This window comes from Hemitrygon akajei, chromosome 5 (assembly GCF_048418815.1).
Source record: "Hemitrygon akajei chromosome 5, sHemAka1.3, whole genome shotgun sequence".
In the NCBI taxonomy this organism is placed as follows: Eukaryota; Metazoa; Chordata; class Chondrichthyes; order Myliobatiformes; family Dasyatidae; genus Hemitrygon; species Hemitrygon akajei.
The window spans coordinates 136261066-136288234 of NC_133128.1; the positions used below are offsets into that span (position 1 = coordinate 136261066).

A 27169-nucleotide genomic window follows, 5' to 3' on the forward strand; every position below is an offset into this window, starting at 1 on the left:
CTTCCTGTGCCTGCTGGTGGGGATCGGAGGATCCTGTAGCACCTACCAGATGAGAGGAGAGTAAAAAGTCCATGGTTAGGGTGAGATGCATCCTTGATAATGCTTTTCGCCCTGCCTAGGCAGCGTTTATGGTAGATGTTCTCAATGGGTACAGATAATCTGCTGGGCAGTTTTCGCCACACACTGGAGTGCTTTGCAGTCTGATATGGGACAACTGCCATTCCACACTGAGATACAGTCGGTGAGTATGCTCTCAATGGTACAGCCGTAAAAGTCCGTCAGTATCCTGGGACAGAGGTGAGCCTTCTTGATACTCTGCAGGAAATAAAGGCGCTATTGCGCCTTTTTGATCAGGATGGAGGAGTTCAGGGACCAGATGAGATCCTCCGAAATGTGGACACCATGGAATTTGAAGCTTGATACACGCTCCACTACAGCTCCACTGATGTAGATGGGGACGTGAGTGTGGCTCCTAGCATGCCTGAAGTCCACAATGATCTCCTTGGTCTTTGGATGTTAAGGGCCAGATTGTTGTCAGCACACCATACGGCCAGGTGCTGGACCTCATCCCTCTCGGTCTCTCGTCATCTCTGATTAGGTACCTCCTTAACGTAATAAAGTGGTCACAGAGTGATTGTTCGTGGTCTTCTGCCCATCCACTTCAAGGTTTGATGTGTTGTCTGTTCAGAGATGCTCTTCTGCACACCACCGTTGTAATACGCAGTTACTTGTGTTACTGTTGCCTTCCTGTCAAGTTTGAATCAATCTGGCCATTCTCTTCCGACCTCTCTTATTAACAGGTCATTTTCGCCCACAGAACTGCCACTCACTAGATGTTTATTGTTTTTTTCTACCATTCCCTGTAAACTCTAGAGACTGTTGTGCATGAAAACCCCAGGAGATCAGCAGTTACTGAGTGCCTAATGACTCTGTTCGGCATTAACAATCATTCCATGGTCAAAGTAACTTAGATCATATTTTTCCCCCATTCTGATGAACAACAACTGAACCTCTTCAGCATATCTGCATGCTTTTAATCATTGAGTTCTGCCACGATTGGCTGATTAGATATTTGCGTTAACAACCAGGTGTATCTAATAAACTGGCCATTGAGTGTATATCTTAATTTTTTGTTGTAAATACCGGTGTGTAAATTTTCTGACATGTGTAAACAGATTCAGGTTGGTTAACTTCCTTGAGATGACTACCTTCACACTATCAGTTTGTTATAGATTACACATACTTGTTGCAGAATTTGCCAGATCATGCACGTTGTGTCACGAGAGCCCGATATCAAATGGATCCCACAGTAATCTGTTGCTAGGCAGGTCACAATGTCTAAAAAAGAAGCAAGATATTGGGATTAAAAATTATTTTGGTCCAACATCATAAACCATGATAATGCTGGAAATGTAAGATGCAGGTATTTGTCAAATCCAACAGATTTTAGATTACATTAAAACTCTGGTAATCCAGCACAGCCAGGACTTTATCGGTGCTGGATGAACAAATTCTCTAGAATATTAGATATTTTTTTAAATACAACAGTGTAATTTTAATTGAATTTTATTTTTAGTGTTATACAGTATTATAAATTTTCCAGTGGACAAGGTCAATTGAAAGGGAGCATGGAAACTGGGACCCTAGTGAGTAAGAAGGGAGTGAGTGCAAGAACCAACACTGCAGTGCTGGAATGAAAGCAGGGAAGTTGGGGTCCTGGTGAGTTGGAAAAGGAGAATGGCCAACATTATCTGGTGACCCAGATGCCAAACCATGTCAGATAGCGGACTGACAGAACTTTACTGTATTCTGCTCTGGAATGTCAATTGTCCCTGGCAATGGTGCATATAGCTATCACCAGATCTGCTTTGGCTTTGTTCATAGCACAATTCACTGAGAAAAATAATTCTATCCATGGGAGAGATGTAGTTGCTTCATTCACTAGTTCCATTTACTGCAAGTCATAGAAAAATTCTGTTTACTGGAAACAGACTTAGCCATGAATCCTATTGGAAATTCTGCTTTGATCTAACTCATTGATGATAGAGCAGTGTCAATCTTCTCTTCATAATAGGGATTCTATCAAAGTATGATGGAGAGACTATTACGGGAAATGACTGGTACTGGAAATGCAATACCATCACCAATTAATTGATCAGTGAAATAATGCAGTAGGACATACTTTGCTGACTGTGCCATTTTATAACTTCATCACCTATTTCGTGCTGTGAACTGCTACAAATAAACAAATGTGAAATGCAGAACTTGCTTTTAACAATAGCACTAAAGACAAATTGAGACATTTAACCAGATTGTGCCACCACGTTAAACTGAATGAGAATGTACTATTACAAACTGCACAGTTCTGTTACAATCTGCATTCCTATTACAATCCTTTCGGCTTCTTAATTTTCATTTTAATTTACATGTCCACAACCATTCAGTGGGTATACAGAGCTATCTTAACTTGTTTTGTTGCAGACTGCCCGGAAACAACTTACCCATGTGTCTGATATGTTGTCCCACAAGCTTGCCCTTTGCAACTGAAGTCACACGAATGCTATTATCCCAGTGCCCTGCACTGAAGATCAGTTTCCCGTCATGCGACACAACAAACAGCTTAGAGCTCACTTCCAGCCCTGGAGTAAAGGGGCCATTGACATAACGATGGGCTCTGTAAGTACACACAAAATGATAAGCTGCTCGAGTACGTTTTGCTAAATTAACAAATAACAACACCATTAGACTATTTCAGTTAATAAACCTTCACTATTAAAATCAATACTATTCACTTAATCCGATTTATTAAGGTAATGATGACAGAAGCATAGCATTGAGTTTAGTCCTTCTTGTTTACTTTTTATGAGCAGTGGTCACGCCATTTACACTTTGTCTTTCCATCTCTTTGCTTCAATTCTTAAACATTGATAACTGTAGCTTAATTCACTAAAAATGATTGTACGTTCCCTTGCATCTAAACTCCAAAAGATGGTTTTTTTTCTCCTTTGTCCTAAATCTTTTGGAATTAATTGTATTCTGTTTCCACCTAATCATGGAAACAGCCTGCTTCCTTTCCCCCTGATTTCAAGTCCTTTGTCATTTGGTTTCCCAATCCAGCCTGCACCCTAGTGAGCTTATGCCCTGGCTCCTCTGTACCCTAGAGATTTTCCTCAAAGTCAGAATACAAAAAGGCATTGAGGAGACTGCACCTGGACCACAGCACAGTTTTGGTTTCCTTATTTAAGAAGAAATATACATGCTTTGGAGATGGTAAAGAGAATGTTCACAGGTTGATGCCTGAGATGAACCTGTGATAGCTTCTGGTATTTAGAAGAATGATAGGAGAGCTTATCGAGGCATCTAGTAATTTGAGGGCATTAACAAGGAATTAGAGACATGCCCATTATTCTTTGTTACCCACATATAGGATAAGAGGGTGGCCTCATCACAGACAACTTAAAAATTAGACCTAAAGAAATTTAGAATGAGGAGTGATCTTGCTGAGAGATAAAAGACCCTAAGGGGGATGGCACAATATTTGTTAATATTTTTCACTCTTGGGGAAGTCTTGAATGAGGGGAAATGTTTCAAAATTAAGAGGCAGTCATTTAAAGAAATATATAATGCCCTGGTTTGCATTTTTACTGCTGTGCTGTAGGCATTTCATTTTAGCAGTTCTGTAAAAAGCAGTCTGTTCTGCTTGGGTTACCATCAAAGACAAGGGATGCTTCAGAATGTGTGTCATCCAATTAGGATAGTGGATCTGGGAGAAGGTCCCAGAGAACGCTAGGGGGAGAGGTTTTGTGAGGGGCACGAAGGTTAGCCTTGGTCTTTGTTTGGCAGGAGATGAAGAGAGTAGACGATGGAGAGAACTAGTCGTAGGATTCGATCCAGTGGGAAAACGTGATTCAATGGAGTCCCAGTGGGAGGTCTACTGAGGGTCGGTGAATAGGCCTTTTGGAAGAGTTGAGCTCCAACCCGTGCACCTTTGACGTTTTAATTACAATGGGCCCTTTTTGTTTTATTCTCTCATTTCTTTAGTTAACATTCTTTGGTTAAGTTAACATTCACAAATATACTTCTTTAACATTGTATGCAGTGTATGATTTGTTATTTTATGCCAACAGGGTATTGCAGGTTATTAAATCACACAGCATTCACACGAACAGGGGTTTGGGTGGGCAAGACATTCCAACTCCACGGATTTAGCGGGATCAAAATCATATACTGCCTAGTTATGTGAAACTGGAAAGGTGGGTCTCATGGCAGAATCCAGTGGCTGTTAGCAAGGGGCTAACTAGCCACATTTCCAGAGATGGTTTCAGATGCATAGCAACGTCTTCTTAAAGTGTGTGGTAAACTTTGGAACCCTCTAACCTTGGGGGATTACAGAGGCTAGATTATTAGGAGTTATTTAAAGAGGGAGTGGATACATTTAAGATTAAGGAATTGTGAATTATGTGGAACTAACCCACATGAGATGTGAACTGAGGGGCAGGGTAAATCAGCCAAGATCATATCAAACAGGGGGCACCAATCTTGTCATGTCCATCAAATGAAATTGCTTATCTGTGTGCCTGCACAAACATAATTAGTGAGGTTTGACACTCAGTTAGCATGAAAGTGGTACTTAGTGACATTACTTACCTTGGATTTGCTAATATCGGGTCTCGGGCGAATGTGAAGTAGTTGGAAATGACTTTATCATAAGGTAGCCACCCGTGAGTTCCCATCAGGCAATTCTGACTCACGGTCACCTGTGGAGTCAAAACAAAGTCCCTTAGATCTTGCCTGGCACAATGTGCAACACATTGCAGCAGTACTTAAAGACACAATCAAACAGCTCCATTATGAAGTAATGTCAGTTGTACCTAGTTGCAATTATTCTAATGTTTTTATTTAAAACATTTTAGTTGATTGTTTTAATACTTAATAATTTAGGATGTGATACAATTTTAAATTAATAATTTAACACTAATTAATTGATCTTAAATACTTTTGAATGTTTCTGAAGGCAAGGAGACACTGACAAAACCGCGCAACCAACAGCTGCCCTACTTCCTAGAGGTGCTCCATAACACCATTCCTGACTCAAGTCCCTATTGGGAAATTCAATTTTCATTCTCTATGAATCAGTAGAACATTAAACATGATGAAAGAGCAGGAATTCACATTGCAGTGCAGAGCTTGGTGAAAGGAGCCACAGACCATAACAGTAATTTCAAATTAACTTCTTTGTTCTGGAGGGTCTTTGAAATAACAGATTTATATAACCAGTATCTCATATTATTCAAATATCAAACATTATTGGATGACATCTCATAAAACACCTTAGAAAATGCAATAGTTCTAGACTTTCAAACAAGAAAGGTGCAGCTTAATCTTTCTAGGCCTGTTTCAGCTCATCAGCCTGGTTAGATCTTATATCTTTATAGGATAGAGCATTAAATAACTGATTATTCAATGATCTCAGAAGCTTTTCCCTAAAACAGTACGAATTTTTAAATCATGACCTGACTATACCTTTTGCTGATTTTAACCTTTTAGCTCAACACTACAGTTGAACTTAAATGGATTCCAGATTGCTTTAATCCCCTCCTATTCACCTCCATGCGGATTTATCTTGAGCAATCTAAAACTCCAATTTATACAGCTTTACCTTGCAACTCAGCCCTTGAAGCTAAACATGAGATTTGTACTATTTTGTTACAGTATTCCCCTATCGCAACACCTCCCTCCCCACCCCGTAACCCACAGCTTTTTCCTGCTTCCTGGAGTGGTTGGTGATATACTTACCAAGCTGTCAGGGCTTCCCTGAGACATGAAGGAGCGTGCCTGGTTTTTGGGTACTACTGCTTTCACGATAGGAACCTTATCGCTGATTCCCTGTTGAGAAATTAAAGGCAATCAAAACCCATCATTGAACAGCCGCCAATGACTGATTGCTCTCATCCGTAATTAGAACAATACAAGAGATGTCAAAAATCACAGCAATAACGCTACCAGCAGCATTCACTAAAACTTGATGCTTTTAGATCAACTTATTCCGCCATTTATGTTAACTGTTTTACAGACATATCTGTTGAAGTAGAAGTTGGAATTTTATGCGAGTTAAATAACATATGGTCTATATTTCAAGTGCTTATCTAGGTTCATAGAATTCACAAAATTTCATCCTCTCACGTGCCTGGATTTTGGACACTACTAATTTCACAATTGGAGTATTATAGCTGATATTCTGCCAAAAAATAAAATGCAGTCGAATTCCATCACTGAATAATTATTGATGACTGACTACACTCAGTAGTAAAACAAAACTGCACTGGAACAATCAAGAGGTATCAACAATCATGGAAATAATACTGCTACCATTTACAAAAATTTGATTCCTTCAGATCAAATTATTCTACCAGTTGTTATTTGACTCAAAGACAAATATCAATTGAAGAAGAAGTAGGAATTTTATGTTAGTTACATAAACATCATTTTTCAAGTAGTTATTTGAGTTTGGTAACTTATCATTCACAGAATTTCACTCTCCAGACGCTACACATACAGATTATGAAAAATCCTAAAGAACTGCATTCAGAGTTGTTTTGCAAGCATTATCATGGAATAATGCAAGCCTAGAAATATAGAACAACACAATAACATGAGTGTGATGAAGAATACCACAACTCTAAAGTGAATTTGAAATAACTTTAATTAAACTGCATTAATAGTTTAACCTTTAGAACTTTACCTCCACAAAGAACGACTTAAGTTCAGTCAAATGCTGGAAGACATTTAGCGGGCAGTTGTCCATCTTGGCCTGTCGCTTCAAAGCTTCATCAGCAGACAACCTATGTGGGTGTGGCTCCTGATAAATGCAGACAATAAGACACATGACAAGCAAAAGCAACAGAACTCTTTCTTACCAAAGGGTTCACAGGTCCATCGCCATACCAGTAATCTCTTCCAATCTTTAGGAGATACATTTTTTCACAGTCAAATCACAAGGGTTTTACTTCATAATTGAACAGAAACAGCACCAACAGTTTCTCAGCTCTGACGCAGTAATAATTTTCTTGTTGCCAACCCGACACTGATCCCGATGCATTGGCCTACTTACAGCGTATAAGCTTACAGCTATTACAAATGATCAGTTAACAGATCATACAAACTACTCGTAAAAATTGCCTTAATATGGATTTGAAGTACTTAATTACAAATGCATAACCATTTGCTCACTCTGATGCTTAAAACTGACTCAATATCTTGCATACAATATTTAAAAGTTTAAAGGATATGTGTGCCCTCTTGTGATCTTTCATGTTCTATGATCAGAAGATGGTAAGGGTTTTATAAGGACATTAAGGAAGGGAAAGGAGAATTAGAGGCAAAGTGTACAGAAATAGCCTTTGGTCATGTTGGTGGTGAAAGCAGAATGTAATTAAAGATTAGCTTTATTTGTCACATATTCATCGAAACATACAGCAGAGTGCTAGGATTATGCTGGGCAGCCTGTAAGTGTCGCTAATCTTCCAGCACTAACATAGCATGCTCGCAACCCACTAATCCTAACTGTAGGTCTTTGAAGAGAAAAAAAGACTTTCTTTGAAGTGTGGAGGAAACTGGAGCACCCGGAAGAAACCCACATGGTCACAGGGAGAGTGCACAAGTTGCTTACAAGAAGCAGAGGGAACCGAATCTTGATTGGTGATTATTGGCACTGTGGTAGCATTATGCCACTGTGCTTGCTGCACTACTGACTTCCTTTTCCAAAAATGTAATCCATCCTTGGTTCTCATTCTCTAAGGAGAGGTGGAAAAGATGGCAGCACGATGCAGCACGCGCAGCCTCTCTGGAGAATGATATCTGTTACTTGTTAAGTAGGGATCTGTGCACAATTCTGATTTGATGGAGACAGACGTGAGAGCGTGGAGGAACATCTGGAGAAACTTCTGAAATGCCCACTTCGCTGCTGCTGCTGCTACTGTGCGGTCCGGAATCTCCGGAGAAGGCCTCCGCGTCCTTGGCTTTGCTTGTTTCGGCCGCCGGGACGAGGTTGAAGGCGTTCAGGAGCTGTATCGGAGGGGCTGGTTGGAGGCTCGAAGCTTTCAGACGGACTCAGAGTCTGCTGTGGTTGGGTGCTTCCAAGGCATCAGTTTGTCGGTGCCTGGAAGTTTATGGCAGGGAGAGTTTCTCCCTTTTGCTGCCCGATATCGGGACTATTGGAGTCGATCTGGAGACTTTTTTTTTAAACCGTGCCCATGGTCAGCTTTTATCAAATTATGGTATTGCTTTGCACTGCTATAACTATATGTTATAATTATGTGGTTTTTTGTCAGTGTGAGTCTTTGGTTTGTCCTGTTTTTTTGTGATATCACTCTGGAGGAACAATGTATCATTTCTTAATGCATGCATGCATGCATTTCTAAATGACAATAAATGAGGACTGAGTGGCCTCATAATCTAATCATTCTATTTCTCATTCAAAGACCTGTTGTGAAATCCTACATGCAAAGCTGATAACTACTTCTTCAACCTTCCCCCACCATTGGAGACCTTCCCTAAACTCAGTCCCTACAACTAGCAGGCATTCTCATCTCCCTTGGCTTGATTGATTACTCTCCTGTCAAGGACTTTAACCAGCTTACTCACATCAAGAGCTCTACACATAAGCTAAAACTGCGGTACTGCTAAAACATTACCTTAAGAAGCTGACAGGGAGTCTGCCCAAAATTACTGATCATTCCTTCCAGTGCTTTTCGCTCTTTTTCATCTGCTATTGCATCCAGGTCAACAGCTCCTGTAAAACATCAGAACAAAAGAAAAATCAGACTAAGCCAGACTCCTAAAAGGAGTTCAATTAAACCACTGAAGACAGGAGAACTGGAATGTTCCTACTGCTGAGATGGTTAATGGGGGAAGATAATATATGCATTCACAATAATGAAGGATTTCGATGGAGAAGGCATGTTTCCTCTGGCATGGATTGGTCAGTGCGAGACTAGAGGATAAAAAATAAGCCAAATGTGAGAAGACGAGCAGAAGTTTAACTTGACAGGTTATAATGATCTAATATATTACCTGTAAGATTGCAGACGTAGATTCAACAATAAAAGTTATCAGGATCTCTACTAAGAATAAACTAGCACAGCAATGAGGACCTCCTTCTGTGTTGTATAAAGCATAACTAGTAAAATGTTTAGCCACCTCAGCATTTGGTCTGACCTTCCAGTCCTCCTCATGCCCCACAGACCAAGTCTACCAGGGTATCCAACTCTGAAAGTACATAGGACAGGTTCCATCTGCTTCCATCATTCACAAAAGTTGAAGATAACTCATAATTGACTTCTTAGCTACATTTGATACACCAAAAAGTATAATGAATATTGGTAAGGTTGAGAAAACCACTGATAGCCCAAAGAAAGATTAAATAGACATTCACATGCTACTCAATAATAGTTATCTTTACTGCATCTGAGTTTGAATCTTTGGAAGAGTCTTATTTTCATAACTGGAGAGGGGCTCGTTACAAATGTGAAAACTTAATGCCAACAAGAACAGAAGGGTTTTGCTTCTGATGCTGTCAAATGGAGCTGGAAATATTTCTTAACTAAAGTCAGCCAAGGTGGTATACACCTCATCTCTGTTAGCCTCTAATCAATGGGTCTACCAGCACCTAATAGCAAGGCTGGGCCATGGAACAACTTTATCTGAATGGTAAATCACAGGGTTACCTTCATTATTCAAACTGTGATTTAACAAGAATTCTTGCAATCAAGAGAAAGAAGCTGGGATTGCTGTCCATGTGTTGTGTCTTAAGTCCTTTGAGAACTTTCAAACTGTCCTACCTATGGAATGGACTTACTTTAATGTTTGTCTATTACTGACAACAATCACTATTGTGTCAGTGAGCACTTAACTCACAAAAAAATGAAAATTCCACACAAAATAGGAATGCCTCCTTAGCTTGGGTCCTGATAAAGGGTCTTGGCCCAAAACGTCGACTATACTCTTTTCCATAGATGCTGCCCGACCTGCTGAGTTCCTCCTCCAGCATTTTGTGCGTGTTGCTCGGATTTCCAGCATCTGCAGATTGTCTCTTGTTTCTGCTTTGTTTTAACAAGTTTTCCATTTTGAAAATGTCCATTTGGTTAGAAAAGCAATTTTCAGCAGATTTCCTCAGATACTGTAAATCTAGACATCTGAAGCCCTGAGGTTGCCATTATTTACCTTCATATGTACAATAGTAGAAAACATTTAGAGCCTCTATTGCAGCTGGTCCTCTTTGCTTATATCCAAATATCAGATCGATCCATTCATGAAGGTGAGCTGATACATACTCAGACTCCTGTAGGAAAGAAGAGACAAATAGAACATCAATGATCCTGTTAACAATATGTCAGCTGGTTTCTTAAAATTAGCTGCAAGTTTGAGAGACTAAGCGGTCACAAGTTGGTGCACTTTGGCAGGGTCAGCATATTAATTGACTAAAAAAAACTTTAGTTCTTGAAAGCAACATGTTGCTAAGTTGTCGGTTCTGGCCTATTCCAATCGCAGTTTAAAAGAATTGAAGGCCAATGCTCAGCACAACTCTAAACCAATGCTTAATACCAACTGGAAGCCCACACTCATTACAGGAGATCAGAAGAGTGTGAGTGCACATAAAAATATGAACAGGAAGAGGTGTATTTGTTCATACTGTGCAAAATAAATGATGTGTCAACACTGAAATGGAAGTTAATGTAAATGCTCAATTTTCTCCTGCGGTCTTCTAATAAAGGCCATTTGGCCTTTTGAGTCCATAGTGACTCTGATCTCTTGTCACCAGGTTTAATTTACAATAGACAATTAACCTACCAACCTGCACATCTCTGGGACGAGAGCAGAAACTGGTGCATCTGGGGGAAACCCAGAATGTCACAGGAAGAACATGTAAACGATACAAAGACAGCATCCAAGATCAGGATTGATCCTGGGTCACTTGAGCTGTGAGCCAGCACCACCTGCTGCCCTACCCTGGTCAAAATAGGTGGCTTTCTGATACAGAGTTACACCTCCAGATAATGAAACATGCAAAGTTATGTTAGATGGGGAAAGTGACACAAGCGTAAAAAAATCTAAATTCTGCATACAGTTCAAACAAAATAAAAATCATGTTGCAGCTCTCACCAAGGCCTTCCTGTGCTTGTAGATGAAGTCCTCAGGAGATGTGGCCCATTGTGGAAGTATCACATCATTAACTCGCTCCTTAGAGATTTGTAAACATCCCAGATCAAATCCTTTGATTGCAGAGAAATCTATGTATTAGTCTGAGCTTTCATTATCTGTTCAATGTTCTAATACCTCAAAAATATATAGATCTTCTCCAGAATATGATTTGGTTCCTTCTTGAGAACTGTTTGTAACCTGAGAAGCTGACAAGTTAGGAATGCAGCAGACCAACAAAATATTTAAATAAAAGCATTGGTCATCCAAGGGTAACATGTAGTTAAATCAGTGAGTTTAACTCAATCATGGCTACAATGATCCATTTATACTCATCCTACATCATCCCCTTGTCAGCATCAATTATTTTTTCTTTTGCATCAATAAGAAATTACATAAGAAGCCATTTATGTAGTGGATCAAACTCTCTGAACTAACAAATCAAAACAGGCAACTACTGTGGCTGTAGAATCTCAAAATGGTGACAAGGTGTACAGGAATAGATTGGTTGACTGAGTGGTGACACAACAACTATGTCACATTCAATGTCAGCAAGATCAAAGAACAGATTGTGAACATTAGGAGAACACACACATTGAGTGATCGGTAGTGGAAAGGTAAAGCAGCTTTAGGTTTCTGGGCCTCAAAATCTCTGCTGATGTATCCTGGGCCCAACATGTTGGTGAGATCACAAATAAATCACGTTGGTAGCTCTACTCTGTTAGGAGTTTGACACGTTTCAGCATGTCACCAGATTTCTATAGATGTTGTGTAGAGAACATTCTGACTGGGTGCATCACATCTCGTATGGAGGGTCCACTGCATAGGATCAAAAGATGCTGCAGAGCATTGTGGATTCAGCCAGCACTATCACAGGCCTAACCTTCCCTGCTATTGAGGACATTTTTAAGAGGTGTTGCCTCAAGGTGGCATCCATCACGAAAGACCCTCACCATCTAGGGTACATCCTCTTCTCATTACTAGCATCAGGGAAGAGGCACAGGAGCCTTAAGACCTACACTCAATGGTTCAGAAACAGATTCTTCCCCTCCACCATCAGATTTCTAAATGGTCTGTGAACCCACAGACACTACCTTATCCTTTCTTTGCACTAATTTTGTAATCTATGTCTTTGCACCATATTGTTGCTGCAAAACACCAAATTTCAGGGCATCTAACTCAGTGATAATAAATTTGATTCTGAAACTATATTCATCTGATTAGCTCAAATACATACCATTTTGATTTTCTAAGAATTCTGGAAAGTAGAAGAATTCAGGAATGAGTTCTTTTACATCATTAGGATTCTCCATGAGAGCCTGCCAGGTAGCAGGAATGGAATGGAACTGACGATCTGCACAGTCGAATCTTGAAGATAAAGAGCACAAAATGTTTTTAAAATATGGGTAAGCAAACCTCCACAAATTTTCCAAAGGTGTCATTCCTATATAACACTTTCAGTGCTGATAGTGGCCAACCACTAATATTCCCATTATTTTTCATCAAAGACCACATGTGAAAGGAAGTACAAAATGTTGGGATACAAATGGAAAGAGGCAGTAACAAATACGGAAAGGAACAGAACTGGTCCACAGGTTCGAGCTCTAATTCGTGGCAAAGGGAGTTTTCAAGTATGAAACAGGAGCTTGCAAAGGTTAACTGGAGTAGCCACAGGGAACCACAAGCAAGTGAGAGGCTTTTAAACATGAGATAGTGAGAGCTCAAGGTCTGCATGTTGTTCAGAGTATCAAAATACAAGGTCTTCCCTTTAGAACAGAGGTGAGGAGGAATTTCTTTAGCCAGAGCGTGGTGAATCAGTGGAATACATTGCCATAGATACCGACTCATTAAATATACTTGAAGTGAGGATGTTAAAGGGAGATAAATGGAGTTGAAAGGGAAAATAAATCAGCCATGATTTGATGGCCAAAATGGTTTAATTTTGCTCTGTCTTGTACTTCTGTAAGAGTGAAGGGCAAAGCTGGGAGGAGTAGGGAACCCTGGATGATGAGGGATATTGAGAGCCTGGCCAAGAAAAAGAAGCAGCGTGTGTCAGATACAGGGAACAGGGATCAAGTGAATCACTGGAGGAATAAGAGCTGCAGAAGTGTACTTAGGAAGGGAGTTAGAAAGACAAAAGGGTACATGAGATTTTATAAGTTTATTAAGGGAGAAAAGAGTAACTAGAGAAAATTAAGATCAAAGGACTTTTGTGTGGAGCACAGGAGATGGGTGAGGTCCCTAATAAATAATTTCCTTCTGTTTATACCACAGAGAAAGACATGAAAACTTCAGAACTCGGAAAAGGAAATAGGAGGTCTTGGGGATAGTCTGCATTATAGTAGAGGTGGTGCTGGATGTCTTAAAAGGAATGAAGGTAGACAAATCTCTGGGACTTGGCCAGGTTTACTCAGGAACATTGTGAGAGTCCACTAGAGAAGAATCTGCATGAGCACTGGCTGAGATACTTGCATTACTGTTAGCCACAGGTGAAGTATCAGTAGACTGGAGGATAGTGAAAATTGTGCCTTTAATTAAGAAGAGCGGCAAAAGAAAAACCTGAGAACTATATACAAGTAAGTGGAATATCTGTGGTAGGTAAGCTACTGGGGAGGATTCTGCAATTGCATATCTGGAAAGATGGGTTGATTAGGGTTAATCAGCATGGCATCATGCATGGAAGATCACATCTTACAAATGACAGGTTTTTGATGGGGTGAATAAGAAAACTGATGAGGGCAGGGCAGCAGATATGGTTGATATGGACTTTAGTGAGGTTTTTTAATAAGGTTCCATCTGGAAAGCTGCTCTGAAAGGTTAGATTACATGGAATTCATGGTGGTTAGCCAGACACATAATTGGCTTAACGATAGAAAGAGTGTGACAGTGGAAGGTTGTTTTTCAGACTGAAAGTCAACGACTGATTATGCGTCAACGAATGCATTATGTAAGATTGGTATGTTTGCAAGTGTTATAGTAGACAATCAGAATCAGAATCAGACTTTAATCGCCAAGTACCTATGCACATACAAGGAATTTACTTCCAGCAGATGTTATCTCTCTGCTCATAACAATAATAATGATAAATATAAATGAAAATATATATCACAGGGGATCTTGATCTGCTGAATAAGTGGGTTGAGGAATGGCAAATAAAGTTTAATTTGGATAAGTGCACATTATTACATTTTGGAATGTCAAAAGCAGATCGGGCTTTCATAGTGAAACAAAGGACTCTGGGAGTGTTGTACAACAGGACCTTGGAGTACAAATACATGGTTCTCTGAAAGGGGAGTCACAGGTAGGCAGGGTGGTGAAGGCAACTTTTGGTATGGTGGACTTCATCAGTTAGGGCACCGAAAACAAAAGTTGGGAAGTCAAGGTGCAGTCGTACAGGACGATGGTGAGGTTGCACTTGGAGTATTGCACATAGATTTTGTTACCATGTTCTAAAAAAGATGTTATTAAACTGGAAAGAGTGCAAAAAAAAATGACAAGGATGCTGCCAAGACTTGAGTAATTGAGTTATGGGAGAGACGGGATAGGCTAGGATTTTATTTCCTAGGGCATAAGAGACTGAAAGGTGAGTTTAATGAGGTGAATAAAATCATGAGAGGCATACATAGGGTGAAAGCCTTCAGTCTTTTTCCCCAAGACTGAGGTATCAAGGACTAGAGGGTATATGTTTCAGGTGAGAAGGGAAAGATTTAAGAGGAGCTTGAAGGCAACTTTTTTTCCTTTTACATAAAGGGTGTTATCTGCTGTATGTGGAATCAGCTGCCAGAGGAAGTGTCTGACAGAGGTCAATAACAACTTCTAAAAGACAGTTCAACAAGTGCAGAAGGTTCAGGGCTAAGTGCTGGCAAATGGGACTTAAGTTGGATAGGGCATTTTGGTTGGCATGGACTAGCTGGATGGAAGGATTGGCTTCCATGCTGTCTGAGTCTCTTGACTATGACTCTCAGTGATTAAGTATACAGGGAACAAATAAATCAGCATGGTGAAAAGTTCAATTAAATAGACATCATCGGCCCCTTGCTGTGCAAAAACATTCTAATAATCTGGGTTTTTCAGACTGATTAATTGATCCTAGTAGGATACTTAATACCAATATTAATATCCTCTTATCCTCCAATTCTCTCCAGTCATCCCAGCCCCACAAATCCATCTAAAGGTTCAAATATTGCGTGAGAATTCAAGAGCCCTAGGCCTTGGCCAGTCAATGGCGAAGTTATGAAAACCGAAACAGTTAATGTTTCAGGTTTAGGATCCTTGTTTAGAACAGTCCTAACATTTAGAGACATTTAAAACATAACAGACTCCATGAGGTATAGATAAAGAGGGGCAAAGCCAAGGAAAGATGTGAACAAGCTGCTGACATTAGCTAGGGGTATTAAATGCTGATCACGCATTCACACTTATTGCCTATCCTTAATGTTTCAAATAATTTGAATTACAGTGGGCAACCCTGAAACACAGGCAACTGAACTGAAGTTATTACTAATCCCAACTGTCTCAGTGGCCACTTTGTTGAAATCCTGCAGTCTGTCTAATGAAGAAGCTGTCATACTTAATGCTAGTAATACACTTAATCAGTACTTGAGGTATGCTGAACCGTTTCACCTGCCACTCTGCAGCTGTATGTGCAAAGTTGTAAAGGGTTCAACCCGTATCATGTAGTGCATTACACCAGCTGCATTGGAATAGTGAGTTCCGTAGTGAAACTTGTCAATCGTCCCTGTTGGATCCTCAAAGTTATCAAACCTGCACCACAATAAGAAAAAGGGACATCAGAGCCTTGTAGGAATTTAAAGAATGATTCTTTCCATGACAATAACTAACATAGCAGTGTCCAAACATTGATTTCATTGTATTATTTTCTTTCTTTTTCAATCTTTTTATTGAATTTTTCGAAAACAGATACATAATATTCATGATAGTACAAAGGGAGTGAGATTACATTGTTGGCAGTTAACATATGAGTAAAAACTATAGGTAACAGCATATAATAGACCTCCCAAACCCTAAATATAAACAGGATACCAGAAAAAAAATGGAAAAAAACCCCAAATTGAAAAAAAAAACAAGAACAAGGGAAGCGAAGTCCCTAAAATGGAATTCAATGAAAATCCTTGTACAGAAGGATACAAGGAAGGAAATGCTATATTTGGCATTTCCTGTGGAAATGTGATACACAAGTTATCATTATATGCAGATGATTTGTTATTATTTATTTCAAATCCTGAGAAATCCATTCCTGCTGTCATAGCTTTGCTCGCTCAGTTTAGTTAACTTTCCTGGTTATAAACTGAATATTAATAAGAGTGAACTTTTTCCTTTAAATATGCAAGTTCCAATTTATAGACGCCTACCATTTAGATTGGTTACGGATTATTTTACTTATCTAGGGGTTAAGGTTACTAAAAAACATAAGGATTTATTTAACGTCAATTTTTTACCTTTAATAGACCAAGTTAAACAATCACTTACTAAATGGTCCTTACTGTCTATATCATTGATTGGTCGAATCAATGCTATTAAAATGAGCATCTTACCTAAATTTTTATACCTTTTTGAAGCAGTACCAATCTTTATTCCTAAACCCTTTTTTGATGCTATTGATTCTAAAATTTCGTCATATATATAGCAAAGTAAAAATCCTAGGCTGTAAAAAATACTTGCAGAAATCCAAAAAAAATGGTGGCCTGGCACTGCCAAATTTAAGATTTTATTATTGGGCAATTAATATTCAATATTTAATATTTTGGACACATGACGTAGATATTAATGTCAGTCCACAATGGGTTAATCTTGAATGTAATTTCATTGTATTATTTTACAGAGTATGGAGTCATGGCCATCAAAAATACAATTCTAGTAATGCTGGGTGTCCTAGGTTTCAACATCTCTGAAGATCTATACTGGGCCCAACATAAGATTACTCATAAAATGTGGTCTGATCTTTATCTTAGGCAAGCATAATTTGCCTAAACTAATAACACACAAACAAATGCATTTTTCATGGTTGATCGAATATATTGTTTAATCATTCACAGTCTGGGCTGGAAGAAGTATGTGAACCCTTGTATTTAATAACTAGTAGAATCTGTTTAGCAGCAATAACCTCCATCAAACTATTCCTACAGCTGCTAATCAAACTTGCACAATGACGAGGGGGAATTTTAGAGCATTCCTCCTGCGACAAGATCCTAAGGTTTATTCATTATGGACTGTGCCTTTAAAGAGAGAGAGAGTGTGCCGCTGATTCAGAGAGCGAGAGCACACTGAGCAGCTCGTGAGTCGCTACGGTGATGGAAGGGCGGGGCTATATAATGGACAGCTGGTGTTCAGCGTGTTTGGATATATATATACACAAGGTCAGCTGGTTTTCTGGCAGACACACACATAAGATGCACAGAGACACAGAAAGAAACAGACACTGGATGAGCTTTGAGTGCCCACAAAAGGGTGGGCTTTAGGATCGATCGGGAGAATCAATCAGTGGCCATCAATCAGTGTGGAAAAGCGGTGACCAGTGGAAAGCTATCGGTGTGTTTAACCCTTACCTAGTTTGATAGCTTTATCGCGTGAAGACAGTACGCTTAGCGTGGTCACAGTCGGTGACCTTAAAAGGTTTTCTGAGGACAACAGGAAGATTGATGGCATCGGCTTACTTGGATAACAAATCACCTCTCTCTCTCTCTACAGTTCTACTCCACTCAATAACATGAACTGAACTAACTTTGTTTATATACCATTGTAATCTGTATCACTTATCACCTAAGCTTGAAGAAGTTTGGGGTTTTATATTCACACACTTATATATGCATAAACTCTGCTAACCTGTTTGATTTATCTGGTTTTATATTACTATATTACGTAGTTACTAATAAAATAGTGTTTGCTGATAGCAAAAGCAGACTCCAGGTGTGTTCCATTTCTGCTGGTTCATTTAACCCGTTATGGGGTACAAAACGCCTCCATACAAAACTGTTTCAGGTCATCAATATTTCTAGGAATAAAGATCGCAAGAAAAAGTTTGTGAACCCTTTGCAATTACCTGGTTTTCTGCATTGATTACTCATAAAATGCATTCTGATCTTCATCAAAGTCACAATAATAGACAAACACAATCTACCTAAACTAAACACACAAACAATTGTACTACTTCTTGTCAATACTAACTTCACCATCTAAACAATTGCAGGTCATGCCACAGCTTCTCAATTGGGCTAAGGTCTGGGCTCTGACTTGGCCATTCTAATACATGAATTTTCTTCATTTTAAACCATTCTGTTGTTGATTTACTCCCGTGCTTGGGATCATTGTTTTGTTGCATCATCCAATTTTTAATAAGCTTCAGGTGACAGACTGCTACTCTGACATTCTCCTGTAAAATGTCTTGATACAATTTTGAATTCAATGTTCACCCAACAATTGCAAGCTGTCCAAGCCCTGAGGCAGCAAAGCAGCCACAGACCATGATGCTCCTTCCACCATGCTTCACAGCTAGGATGAGGTTTTGATGTGCAGCGCCCTTTCTCCTCCAAACATAGCGGTGTGCATTTCTACAAAAAAGTTTAACTTTTGTCTCATCTGTCCACAGAACATTGTCCCAGAAGCATTGTGGAGTATCCAGGTGGTCTTTTGCTAACTGGAAATGTGCAGCAATGTTTTTTTTTGTGAGAGCAGTGGTTTCCTCCATTTTGTCCTTCTTGTTCAGTGTTTTTCTTATAGTGGACATATGATCAGAGACTTTTGCAAGTTTTAGAGATTTCTGCAGGTCTTTTGCTGTTACCCTTGGGTTCTTTTTCACCTTCTTCACCATGCACGTTCTGCTCTAAGTGTTATCTTTGCAGGACAGCCGCTTCTGGGGAGAGTAGCAACAGTACTGAATTTCCTCCTTTGTAGACAATTCCTCATACTGTGGACTGATGAAGACTCAGGTCTTTAGAAATGCTTTTGTAGCCTTTTCCTGCTTGATGCATCTCTACAATTTTTCTTCGAAGGCCCTCTGAAAGTTGTTTTGATCGAGACATGGTGCACATAAAGGGATCTTTCTTGAGAACAGCAGGCTCGTCAGTAATCTGACTTTGTGTGTCATTTTTGTAAGGCAGGGCACCTCTACAACCCACACCTCCAATCTCATCTCAATGATTGTAACACCTGACTCCAAATAACTTTTGTAGAAGGCATTACCCTGGAGGTTCACATACTTGTTTGAATCTAGACTGCAATTGTTTAGATGGTGAAGTTAGTATTGACAAGAAGTAGTACAATTGTTTGTGTGTTTAGTTTAGGCAGATTGTGTTTGTCTATTATTGTGACTTTGATGAAGATCAGAATATATTTTATGAGTAATCAATGCAGAAAACCAGGTAATTGCAAAGGGTTTACAAACTTTTTCTTGCAACTGTATACTGTATTGCAATTCACAGTATTTTTATGTAATGCACCATACTGTGGCAAAACAAAAATAAATCTTGACATGTGTCAGTGATAATCAATCTGATTCTAATTATGCCTTCAGACTGGACAGAAACCAAGTGACTGGTAGAGGAGAATAGTTTGCAGGTAAACTTCAAGCTTCTAATTAATTTTCTGACGCATCCAGATGATACAGATGAACTGTTCAACTCTCAATCTAACTTGTTTGGCCTTTACACCTTAATGTTTACCTGTACTATACTCTCTCTGTAACTGTAACATTGTAATCTGCAGTCCCTTTTGTGCTACCTTGATATACTTGCGTTTGGAATGATCTGCATGGATGGCATGCGAACAATTTTTTTCCCATTGTATCTTCGCACAGGTGGAATAATAAACCAGTTACATTCTATTAAAAACCTGTCTGCTTTCTCAATACCTTTAACATGACTTAATATAATTCACATTTATCCAGTTATATGAAAAGAAATTGCTGTGGATGTGGGAAAGCCAGAAAAGAAACAGAAGAGCCTTGGCAACGGAGAAGCAGCACAGAACGATGGATGCTGGCAGAGGATAAATGGAAGCCAAGAGAAAGCAAACAACCTTTACAGCAATAAAAAGAAACTGCAACAAGTACTATAGTTTCTCTTTAGACTGGAGGGAATCATAAAACTTAACAAGGGGAGAAAAAAGCATCGGTTTTCTTCAAAAAGCACTCACTTTTCCTGCACAGCTTTGGCATTCTTTTCATTGGCGACTCCAATGGGTTTGGAAAGGTCCCTGAAGACTTCAGGGTTGCTTAAATCCAACTCCTCTGAGGTATAATCACTAAGGATCCAAGGAAACTGAAATCAAGGAGCGAGTGTGTTAAATCTGCCCAAACATCACTATGTATCACTTCAACATTGTAGATGGTGTATAGATTTCTCAAGCACAAAATTTAGCAGGGATGGTGATTCTAGAAAACAAACAGAAAATGACAAGACAAAATGTCAAAGTAATAAATTCCCTCATCTTACTTCCTTGCTGTTTTCTAAAACACACTATACTTGAATTTATACATTGTTTTATCATGAACACTAAGCATAAAATTTATTTGAATTTAAAAAAACTGATTTATTCAGCCCATTACCAATGAAATATACAGCAATGCCTACAACACCAAGTGAGAAATGGGTTCATTTTAGTTGTTTTGAAATGGCTGAATTTAACTTGGGAAGTAGCTAGGAGCATGCAAATAAAATGCAAATTACCCTCCTGTAGAAGGTGGAGTGAAACCAAATCCAGAATGAATACAGAATTATTACTATTTCTATGTACCCTGATTGTAGATTTAACACCTCCATTTGGTGTGAAGGATTAACAGCAATCTGCACAATTATAACACACAGGATAAATGACAGCACCATCATCTAGTTAATCACACTGGCCTTACCCCAGAACCCTAGTGCCTCTTTGAAGCTACCTAAAAAAGCACTAAATAAGAATAAAGTATGAGGTGTATCTGAACTCTTTCATCAAGCAAAATACTGATGAAAAGTCATTGGCCTAAATGTTAATTCTTTTTTCTCTCTCCACAGATGATCTTTGACTTAGTGAATAGTTCCAGCATTCTCTGGTTTTATTTCAGGCATTTATACACCCTTCGTATTATATCAAAGTAATAAAATTAATGTTGAAGAATTAAGTACTTTTCCCATACTTATCAGTTGTCAAACCGGATATGAAGTACATCATAATACAATTTAGAATGTTTTATACGCAACTTCAAAAATTATTCCAAACAAGCCTGTGTGAGCACTTCCACTCTCAGTATCAGCTACCTCATTTACACCAGTGGCTGTTGAGAATGCAAATAAACACCTTTCGTATGATTAGTTAAGCTACTGTCCAACTTCAAGTTATATGGACTCCAAGTTGCAAGACTTTCACTTTCATTACAGCAATGCATGCAGGATTCAAACTATCTTCCAGAAAGTAGACAACACAAGCAAATTCACTGCTTGTTATTTTTACTTCCACAGTATTAAAGCCAAGTGTCAGGAAAAAATAAGAGATCATGCTACTTCACTTAAGAGTTTTAGCTCTACAATTAACAAACAGAGCAATCTTTGATGAGGTGTGTTACTACGTGGTGGCACAGCCAATGGAGCCATTGCCCCACAATGCTAAAGACCCAAAGCGCAGAAACAAATATCACTGTGATGATTGTACGCTCTAGTATCAATTGTTTGGTGACAATAAAGTAAAGACCCAATCAATCTTCATCTTGGGTGCTGTCAGTGTGTGGAGTTTACATGCTCTACCTGTGACTGTACAGGTTTCCTCTGGGTGCTATAGTTTCTTCCCACATTCCAAAGAGATGTGGATTGGTAGGTTAATTGTTCACTGTAAATTGCCCTGAGTGTGGCTGAGTGGTTGAATCTCAGGAAAGTTGATCAGAATATTAGGAGAATAAAAAAATGATTAAAGTAGCATTAGTATAAAACATGTACAGTAGCTGGTCAGTGAAGACTTAATGAGCTAAAGGATTGATTTCTAAGGTATATCTCTCTGCAACTGACATCATGCATTAACTATGAAAACTTGGGTATTTTTTTCTCTGAGGTTAAGAATTTCATTTTAAATAAGTGTTCCCAACTCGCACTGTTTTTACTTTCATAAAACGTACAATTAATGAGCAAAAAGCAAGTCATAGTTGCATGGTAAATTTAAAACATCTGAGTCTACGTACCACTGGATACTGAGCAAGATCATTGTAAGTCCTCCCCGCAATAGAGTTAAGTTGTATGAGGTAGTCAAAGTTTGAAATCTCTCGGTTCACCCATTTCTGAAAGATAACATAGATGTGTCAGGTTTTCTTTCTAATCCCCAGTTCTCTCAACACATCAGCAGAACATAAACAAAGATAAGTAAATCTATTTTATGAGCACAGATCATTTAATGGAATACCCAAGGAAAGTCATCCACAGTTATTATTAGTGATTAATATCTGTTGTGATAGAATACACAGCAACAGATAGAAATTAGTCACGTCTCCTGTAATGTTAAAAGGCATGGGAAATATATCTCAGCAATAAGCTACCCTGAGATAAACTTCAGAATTCATCAATCTTCATGAATTAATTAACACTTGTTTATGCCTATTTTGCTTTTGTTTTCCCCAGAAAAGTGATCAAATGAGGCTTCTGTCAACCAACTCAAAAACCCCTATGGCATTGTTCAAGTGAAAAGCACTATCATTTTTATTAAAATTATTCCTCCAGCTGGAATATGTGTGGGTCCTATTAAAGGGTCTCTGCCCAAACTGTCAACTGTACTCTTTTCAATAGATGCTGTCCAGCCTGCTGAGTTCCTCCAGCATTTTGTGTGTTGCTTGAAATATTGTGAGCTGTTTTGGTTGCTGTACTATTAGAAGGATGTGATTTACACAGGAAAGAGTGCAGTGTAGTGTCACCAGTATGTTGCTTGGGAAGAATGTTTCAGTTATGAGGAGAGACTGGATAGGCTGAAGTTGCTTTCCTTGGAACAGAAGTGACTGAGGGTGGACCTGATAGAGGTATGACTAATGCTTTCTGAGATTATAATTTTATTAACACTAAATCATATAGGAGAGCAATTAGAAACGCCTGTATAAAGTCCGCTGTTATGTGGAATTAAATGTTTGAAAAGGGGAGTTGGTGACATTCATCACAATTTATCACTGACAAAAGTAGCTCATTTGCTCATTTATTAGCTGTGTGGCCTTCTGATGGCAGCTGACCTACCCTGTTTATCTTGATAACAGTGACAGCACTTAAAAATAATCCATTGGCTAATGATTTGGGATGTTCCAAGAATGCTTATGTGAATTTAATTATTTACTTCAAACTGAAACATGAACCCAGATACATGCAGCATCAGCAGTTTGTGTGAAGTGATTAGTCCTTCTTGGTGCAATACCTGTGTAAGCCCCGATGCCTTTAGCAGCTCCTGGGGTGATCGGGTGCCATACAAGTTGGGTGGTCGAAGGGATAATATACGACTATAGACTTTGTTTCTCACCTATGGTTTAAGCAGAAGAAAAGATTGTTAGACAAGGATGAAAATATGACAGCGGTTGAAATATTTGCCTAGCCTATCTTAAAAATTTGTCTAGACTGCTCCACAGGGAAACTGGCAATGAATCCATTTTCTGATTTTGACAATAATGGAGGATGGAAGATTCTTGTTTATCCTTACAAGTCAACTATTGAAATTAAGCCACAATATTCACCCAGTTCTTCAGGAACGGGAGATAAATGAGTACAATTAGTGGCAGATAATAAATAGCAACAAGATAAATGATAATATTAAGCATAATTTGATTGGGAAGTCCTTCCATCAATATCAGCTATTTAAAACATTTGCCACTTACTTGGGACTATTTTCAGCATTCATTTTGGTCTCACCTCCTTTTTGAAGTTGAGGAAGTAGTTAGTTTGATCGATCAGGAAGATCTCCAGTGCTGACCTTCTCAAGTTGTAACGACGAAGGTGAATCTCACGCAGTTGAGAGAGAGGCCACTTAAAATCATAGCCTATCCCTAAGAAGCAAAATTATCCACAAATTTCAACTCTCTACTTTCACTCAGCAGCTTTAACTATATGTTTTACAAATATTAGCAAGATAAATAATGATGAAATGTCACCAACTCCGTTTCAAACATTTAATTCAACATTATAACAGCTGACTTTGTAGGCATGTCTATATGATTTATTGTTAGTAAAGTTATACTCTTAGAAAGCACTAGTCATACCGCAATCAGGTCTACCCTCAGTCACTCCTGCTCCAAGGAATGCGATTTCAACCTATCTAGTGTCTCCTCATAACTGAAATATCCTTCCCAAGCATCATGCTGGTGAAGCTATGTCACATTTTCTCCTGTGCAATCACATCCTTCTAATAGTAGTAGCTCACAATATTCCAGCTGTGGCCTAAGCAATATTTCATAAAGGTGGTTTAGAAAGTTGTACCAAGGCATCCCTACTCTTTTACTCGCTGCTCTGGCTAATGAGGACAAATATCTTGTATGTCTCATTCACTATATTATCTATGTATACTGCCACCTTTAGGGATCTTCAAAGTTGTTCACCAAGCTTCCTTCATTTCTCAATATCAAGGATCAACTTTATTTGCCATATACATTTACATATACAGTGGATTCTGGTTAATTGGGACATATCGGGATCAATACTTTTTGGCCCAATTAAGCAGCTGCCACAATTATCTGAAGTTTCATGAAATAGTTTAAAAAGGTATAACGAAGACAAACTACTGTTTAACTGAGTAACAACATAAGTATTTAAATGAAATACAAAACAGATCAAAAGACTACAAATACCTCTACAGTACCATAAAACTGTGTATTAGTTCCTAATAGTTATCGACGGAGGAATTCATCCACTGTAGTTGTATGCTGCCATGTTCTTTTCATTGACTGTAAATGAACAAAATCAGCACAGACACCTAGTGCAAGCAATGGAGGCAATGGACTGCCTTCACTGAATGCTTTTGATGATTGCATCCTCCAAATTTTCATTTTCATTGTAACATTCACGATGATTGTTGATACCATCAAATTCTTTTAGGTTCCTAACTTGAAGTTGTGAAATCGTTTCATTTTCACTCCGGGCTGCTTCTGACATTTCCAAGCCTGAATGCTTGAAACCACGGTCAGCAAAAAGTTCAAAATTGTCTTACTGCTTATTTCTATCAGTGACAAAAAATAACTGCTTTTTCAACAGACACACAACTGACTCTATTTAAAAACTGTTCACTTTAAGTATGGTGTAGATTCTAATGGCCACACAATTGATGCTACTGAGACTTTGGCAAGTCTCCTGTCTCAATTAAGTAGCATAGTGTCCCAAATAAACAAAGAGAATGTTATGTTCTCAATTACTATTTGTTCTGTAAGAGTTGTATCAAATAAGCAGTTGCCCCGATTAACTGATGACCCAAATAACCAGAATCCACTGTATTAGGAATTTGCTGTGGTGTGTTGGTCAAGGCTCAACATAGAGTAAAAAAACAACATTCAATAATTATAAAGGATAAAGAATTATGTAAAAAATTAAAGTGAGAGGTTAAAGTACAGATATGGAATAAATGTACATAAATACAGCACGTATTTACGATGTAAACAGCATTATGAAAAGGCAGTTTAAAGTGTTCACGTTGCAGTGATGGGGTTAATAGAGGGCCCAACCATTCGTGGTGTTTTGACCTCCAAAATGCAGCACTTCACACAGATTAAATTCCACCTGCAAAAGTTACCAGCTGATCAATATAATCCCATAGCCCATGATTCCCCTCCTCAATATCATCAACAACAACCAATTTTCATGTCATAGGCAAACACTAATCGTACCTCCTGCAGTCACAGCTAAGTTGTTAATATGCTAAACAAAGACTGAGGATCGCAACACCAAACCCTCTGGTGCTCTGCTGGTGAAGGACTTCAACACCAAGTGCCTCATTATCTTCTCTCTCCTACCACAAGGAAAAGTTGCTAGCACAAACCAACCAAAATAAAATGCTTCACTGCATTCAATCTAGACTCTTTTAGAAAAGTTACAAAGTTCCTAATAAACTTGGAGGAAAAAGATGCTGGGACATTTCAGGGATCAGTGATTCCAGCTAAAAATATATTCCAGAGAAACTGGAGATATTCTCCTTGGAGTACAGCAGATTGAGAGAATATTTGTTGGAATTGTACAAGATCATAACTAGTTAACTGTTGTGTGAAAACCTGGTATTGATACTGATTAAGGTAGGAATAGCTCCCACTATTCTCTCGAAATAGGTGGAGCTAAGTAGTTATGGCGCCCAACGGTGACTCCTTTGCTTGCATCTACTAAAAACAGTTCTATTTCCATCTTAAATATCTCTATTTTTCTATTTCAGGGTTCTTTTGAAGACCCTGACCTGGAATTACACGCTGACTACAGTTCTTTGCAGGAATGGGACCGGCTCTCTGGGTTCCACAATCAGCTGCTATTCAGCATGCCAAAGGCTTGGCCTAAGATTTTGGCAAGGATTCAGAAGCCTGGGATCTCAAGGAACTGGGGACGGGCAAATCAAGGGTCGGTATCGCCACAGGAGACCTATGTGTCGTTGGGGGAGTCGGAATATCTGCTGTGTGCCCAGGGACCCGGGATCTTTGCAATCTTCAAGCACAGTGCTTGACAAAAGCAACGTAACGGACTTCTAACATCGTAAACCAGCGAGTTGATTGTTGTCTCCCTGCTCGTGGAAAATGGAGTCACCTCTTTCTCCCTTATTAGGAGAGAGAGAGCCTGAAGCATGTCGAATTATTGGGTGAACAATGTAGTCTTTAGGGTTACTGCCAGTCTGTGTCTTTGCTATTGCTTTGCTCACGCTTGAGTGCTGGTAGCGGGTGCGCTTTTTATTTTTGCTGATGGGGGGAGGGGGGTTGTTGCTCGCTGCCGCTTACGTGCAGGAGGGAGGGAAGCTGGGGGGGGGACTTCGGGGTTCTAACATTTAACTGTCATTCATTCTT

The 27169-nt window shown here is 39.0% G+C and overlaps 1 protein-coding gene across 3 annotated transcripts in view; it reads right to left on the bottom strand.

Annotated features, from left to right (window-relative positions):
• nbeal1 (neurobeachin-like 1) overlaps positions 1–27169 on the bottom strand; it is a 275988-nt gene that overhangs the window by 33916 nt on the left and 214903 nt on the right. For all 3 annotated transcript variants that reach the window (XM_073046591.1, XM_073046590.1, XM_073046589.1), the window contains 14 exons: positions 24057–24190; positions 23569–23670; positions 22361–22456; positions 20347–20471; positions 15820–15960; positions 12434–12564; positions 11161–11270; positions 10222–10339; positions 8694–8791; positions 6743–6859; positions 5797–5886; positions 4648–4757; positions 2502–2674; positions 1244–1338 (listed from right to left, as the gene is read on the bottom strand). In XM_073046591.1, the coding sequence (XP_072902692.1) occupies positions 1244–1338; positions 2502–2674; positions 4648–4757; positions 5797–5886; positions 6743–6859; positions 8694–8791; positions 10222–10339; positions 11161–11270; positions 12434–12564; positions 15820–15960; positions 20347–20471; positions 22361–22456; positions 23569–23670; positions 24057–24190 (1640 nt within the window). The remainder of the gene's footprint in view (positions 1–1243; positions 1339–2501; positions 2675–4647; positions 4758–5796; positions 5887–6742; positions 6860–8693; positions 8792–10221; positions 10340–11160; positions 11271–12433; positions 12565–15819; positions 15961–20346; positions 20472–22360; positions 22457–23568; positions 23671–24056; positions 24191–27169) is intronic.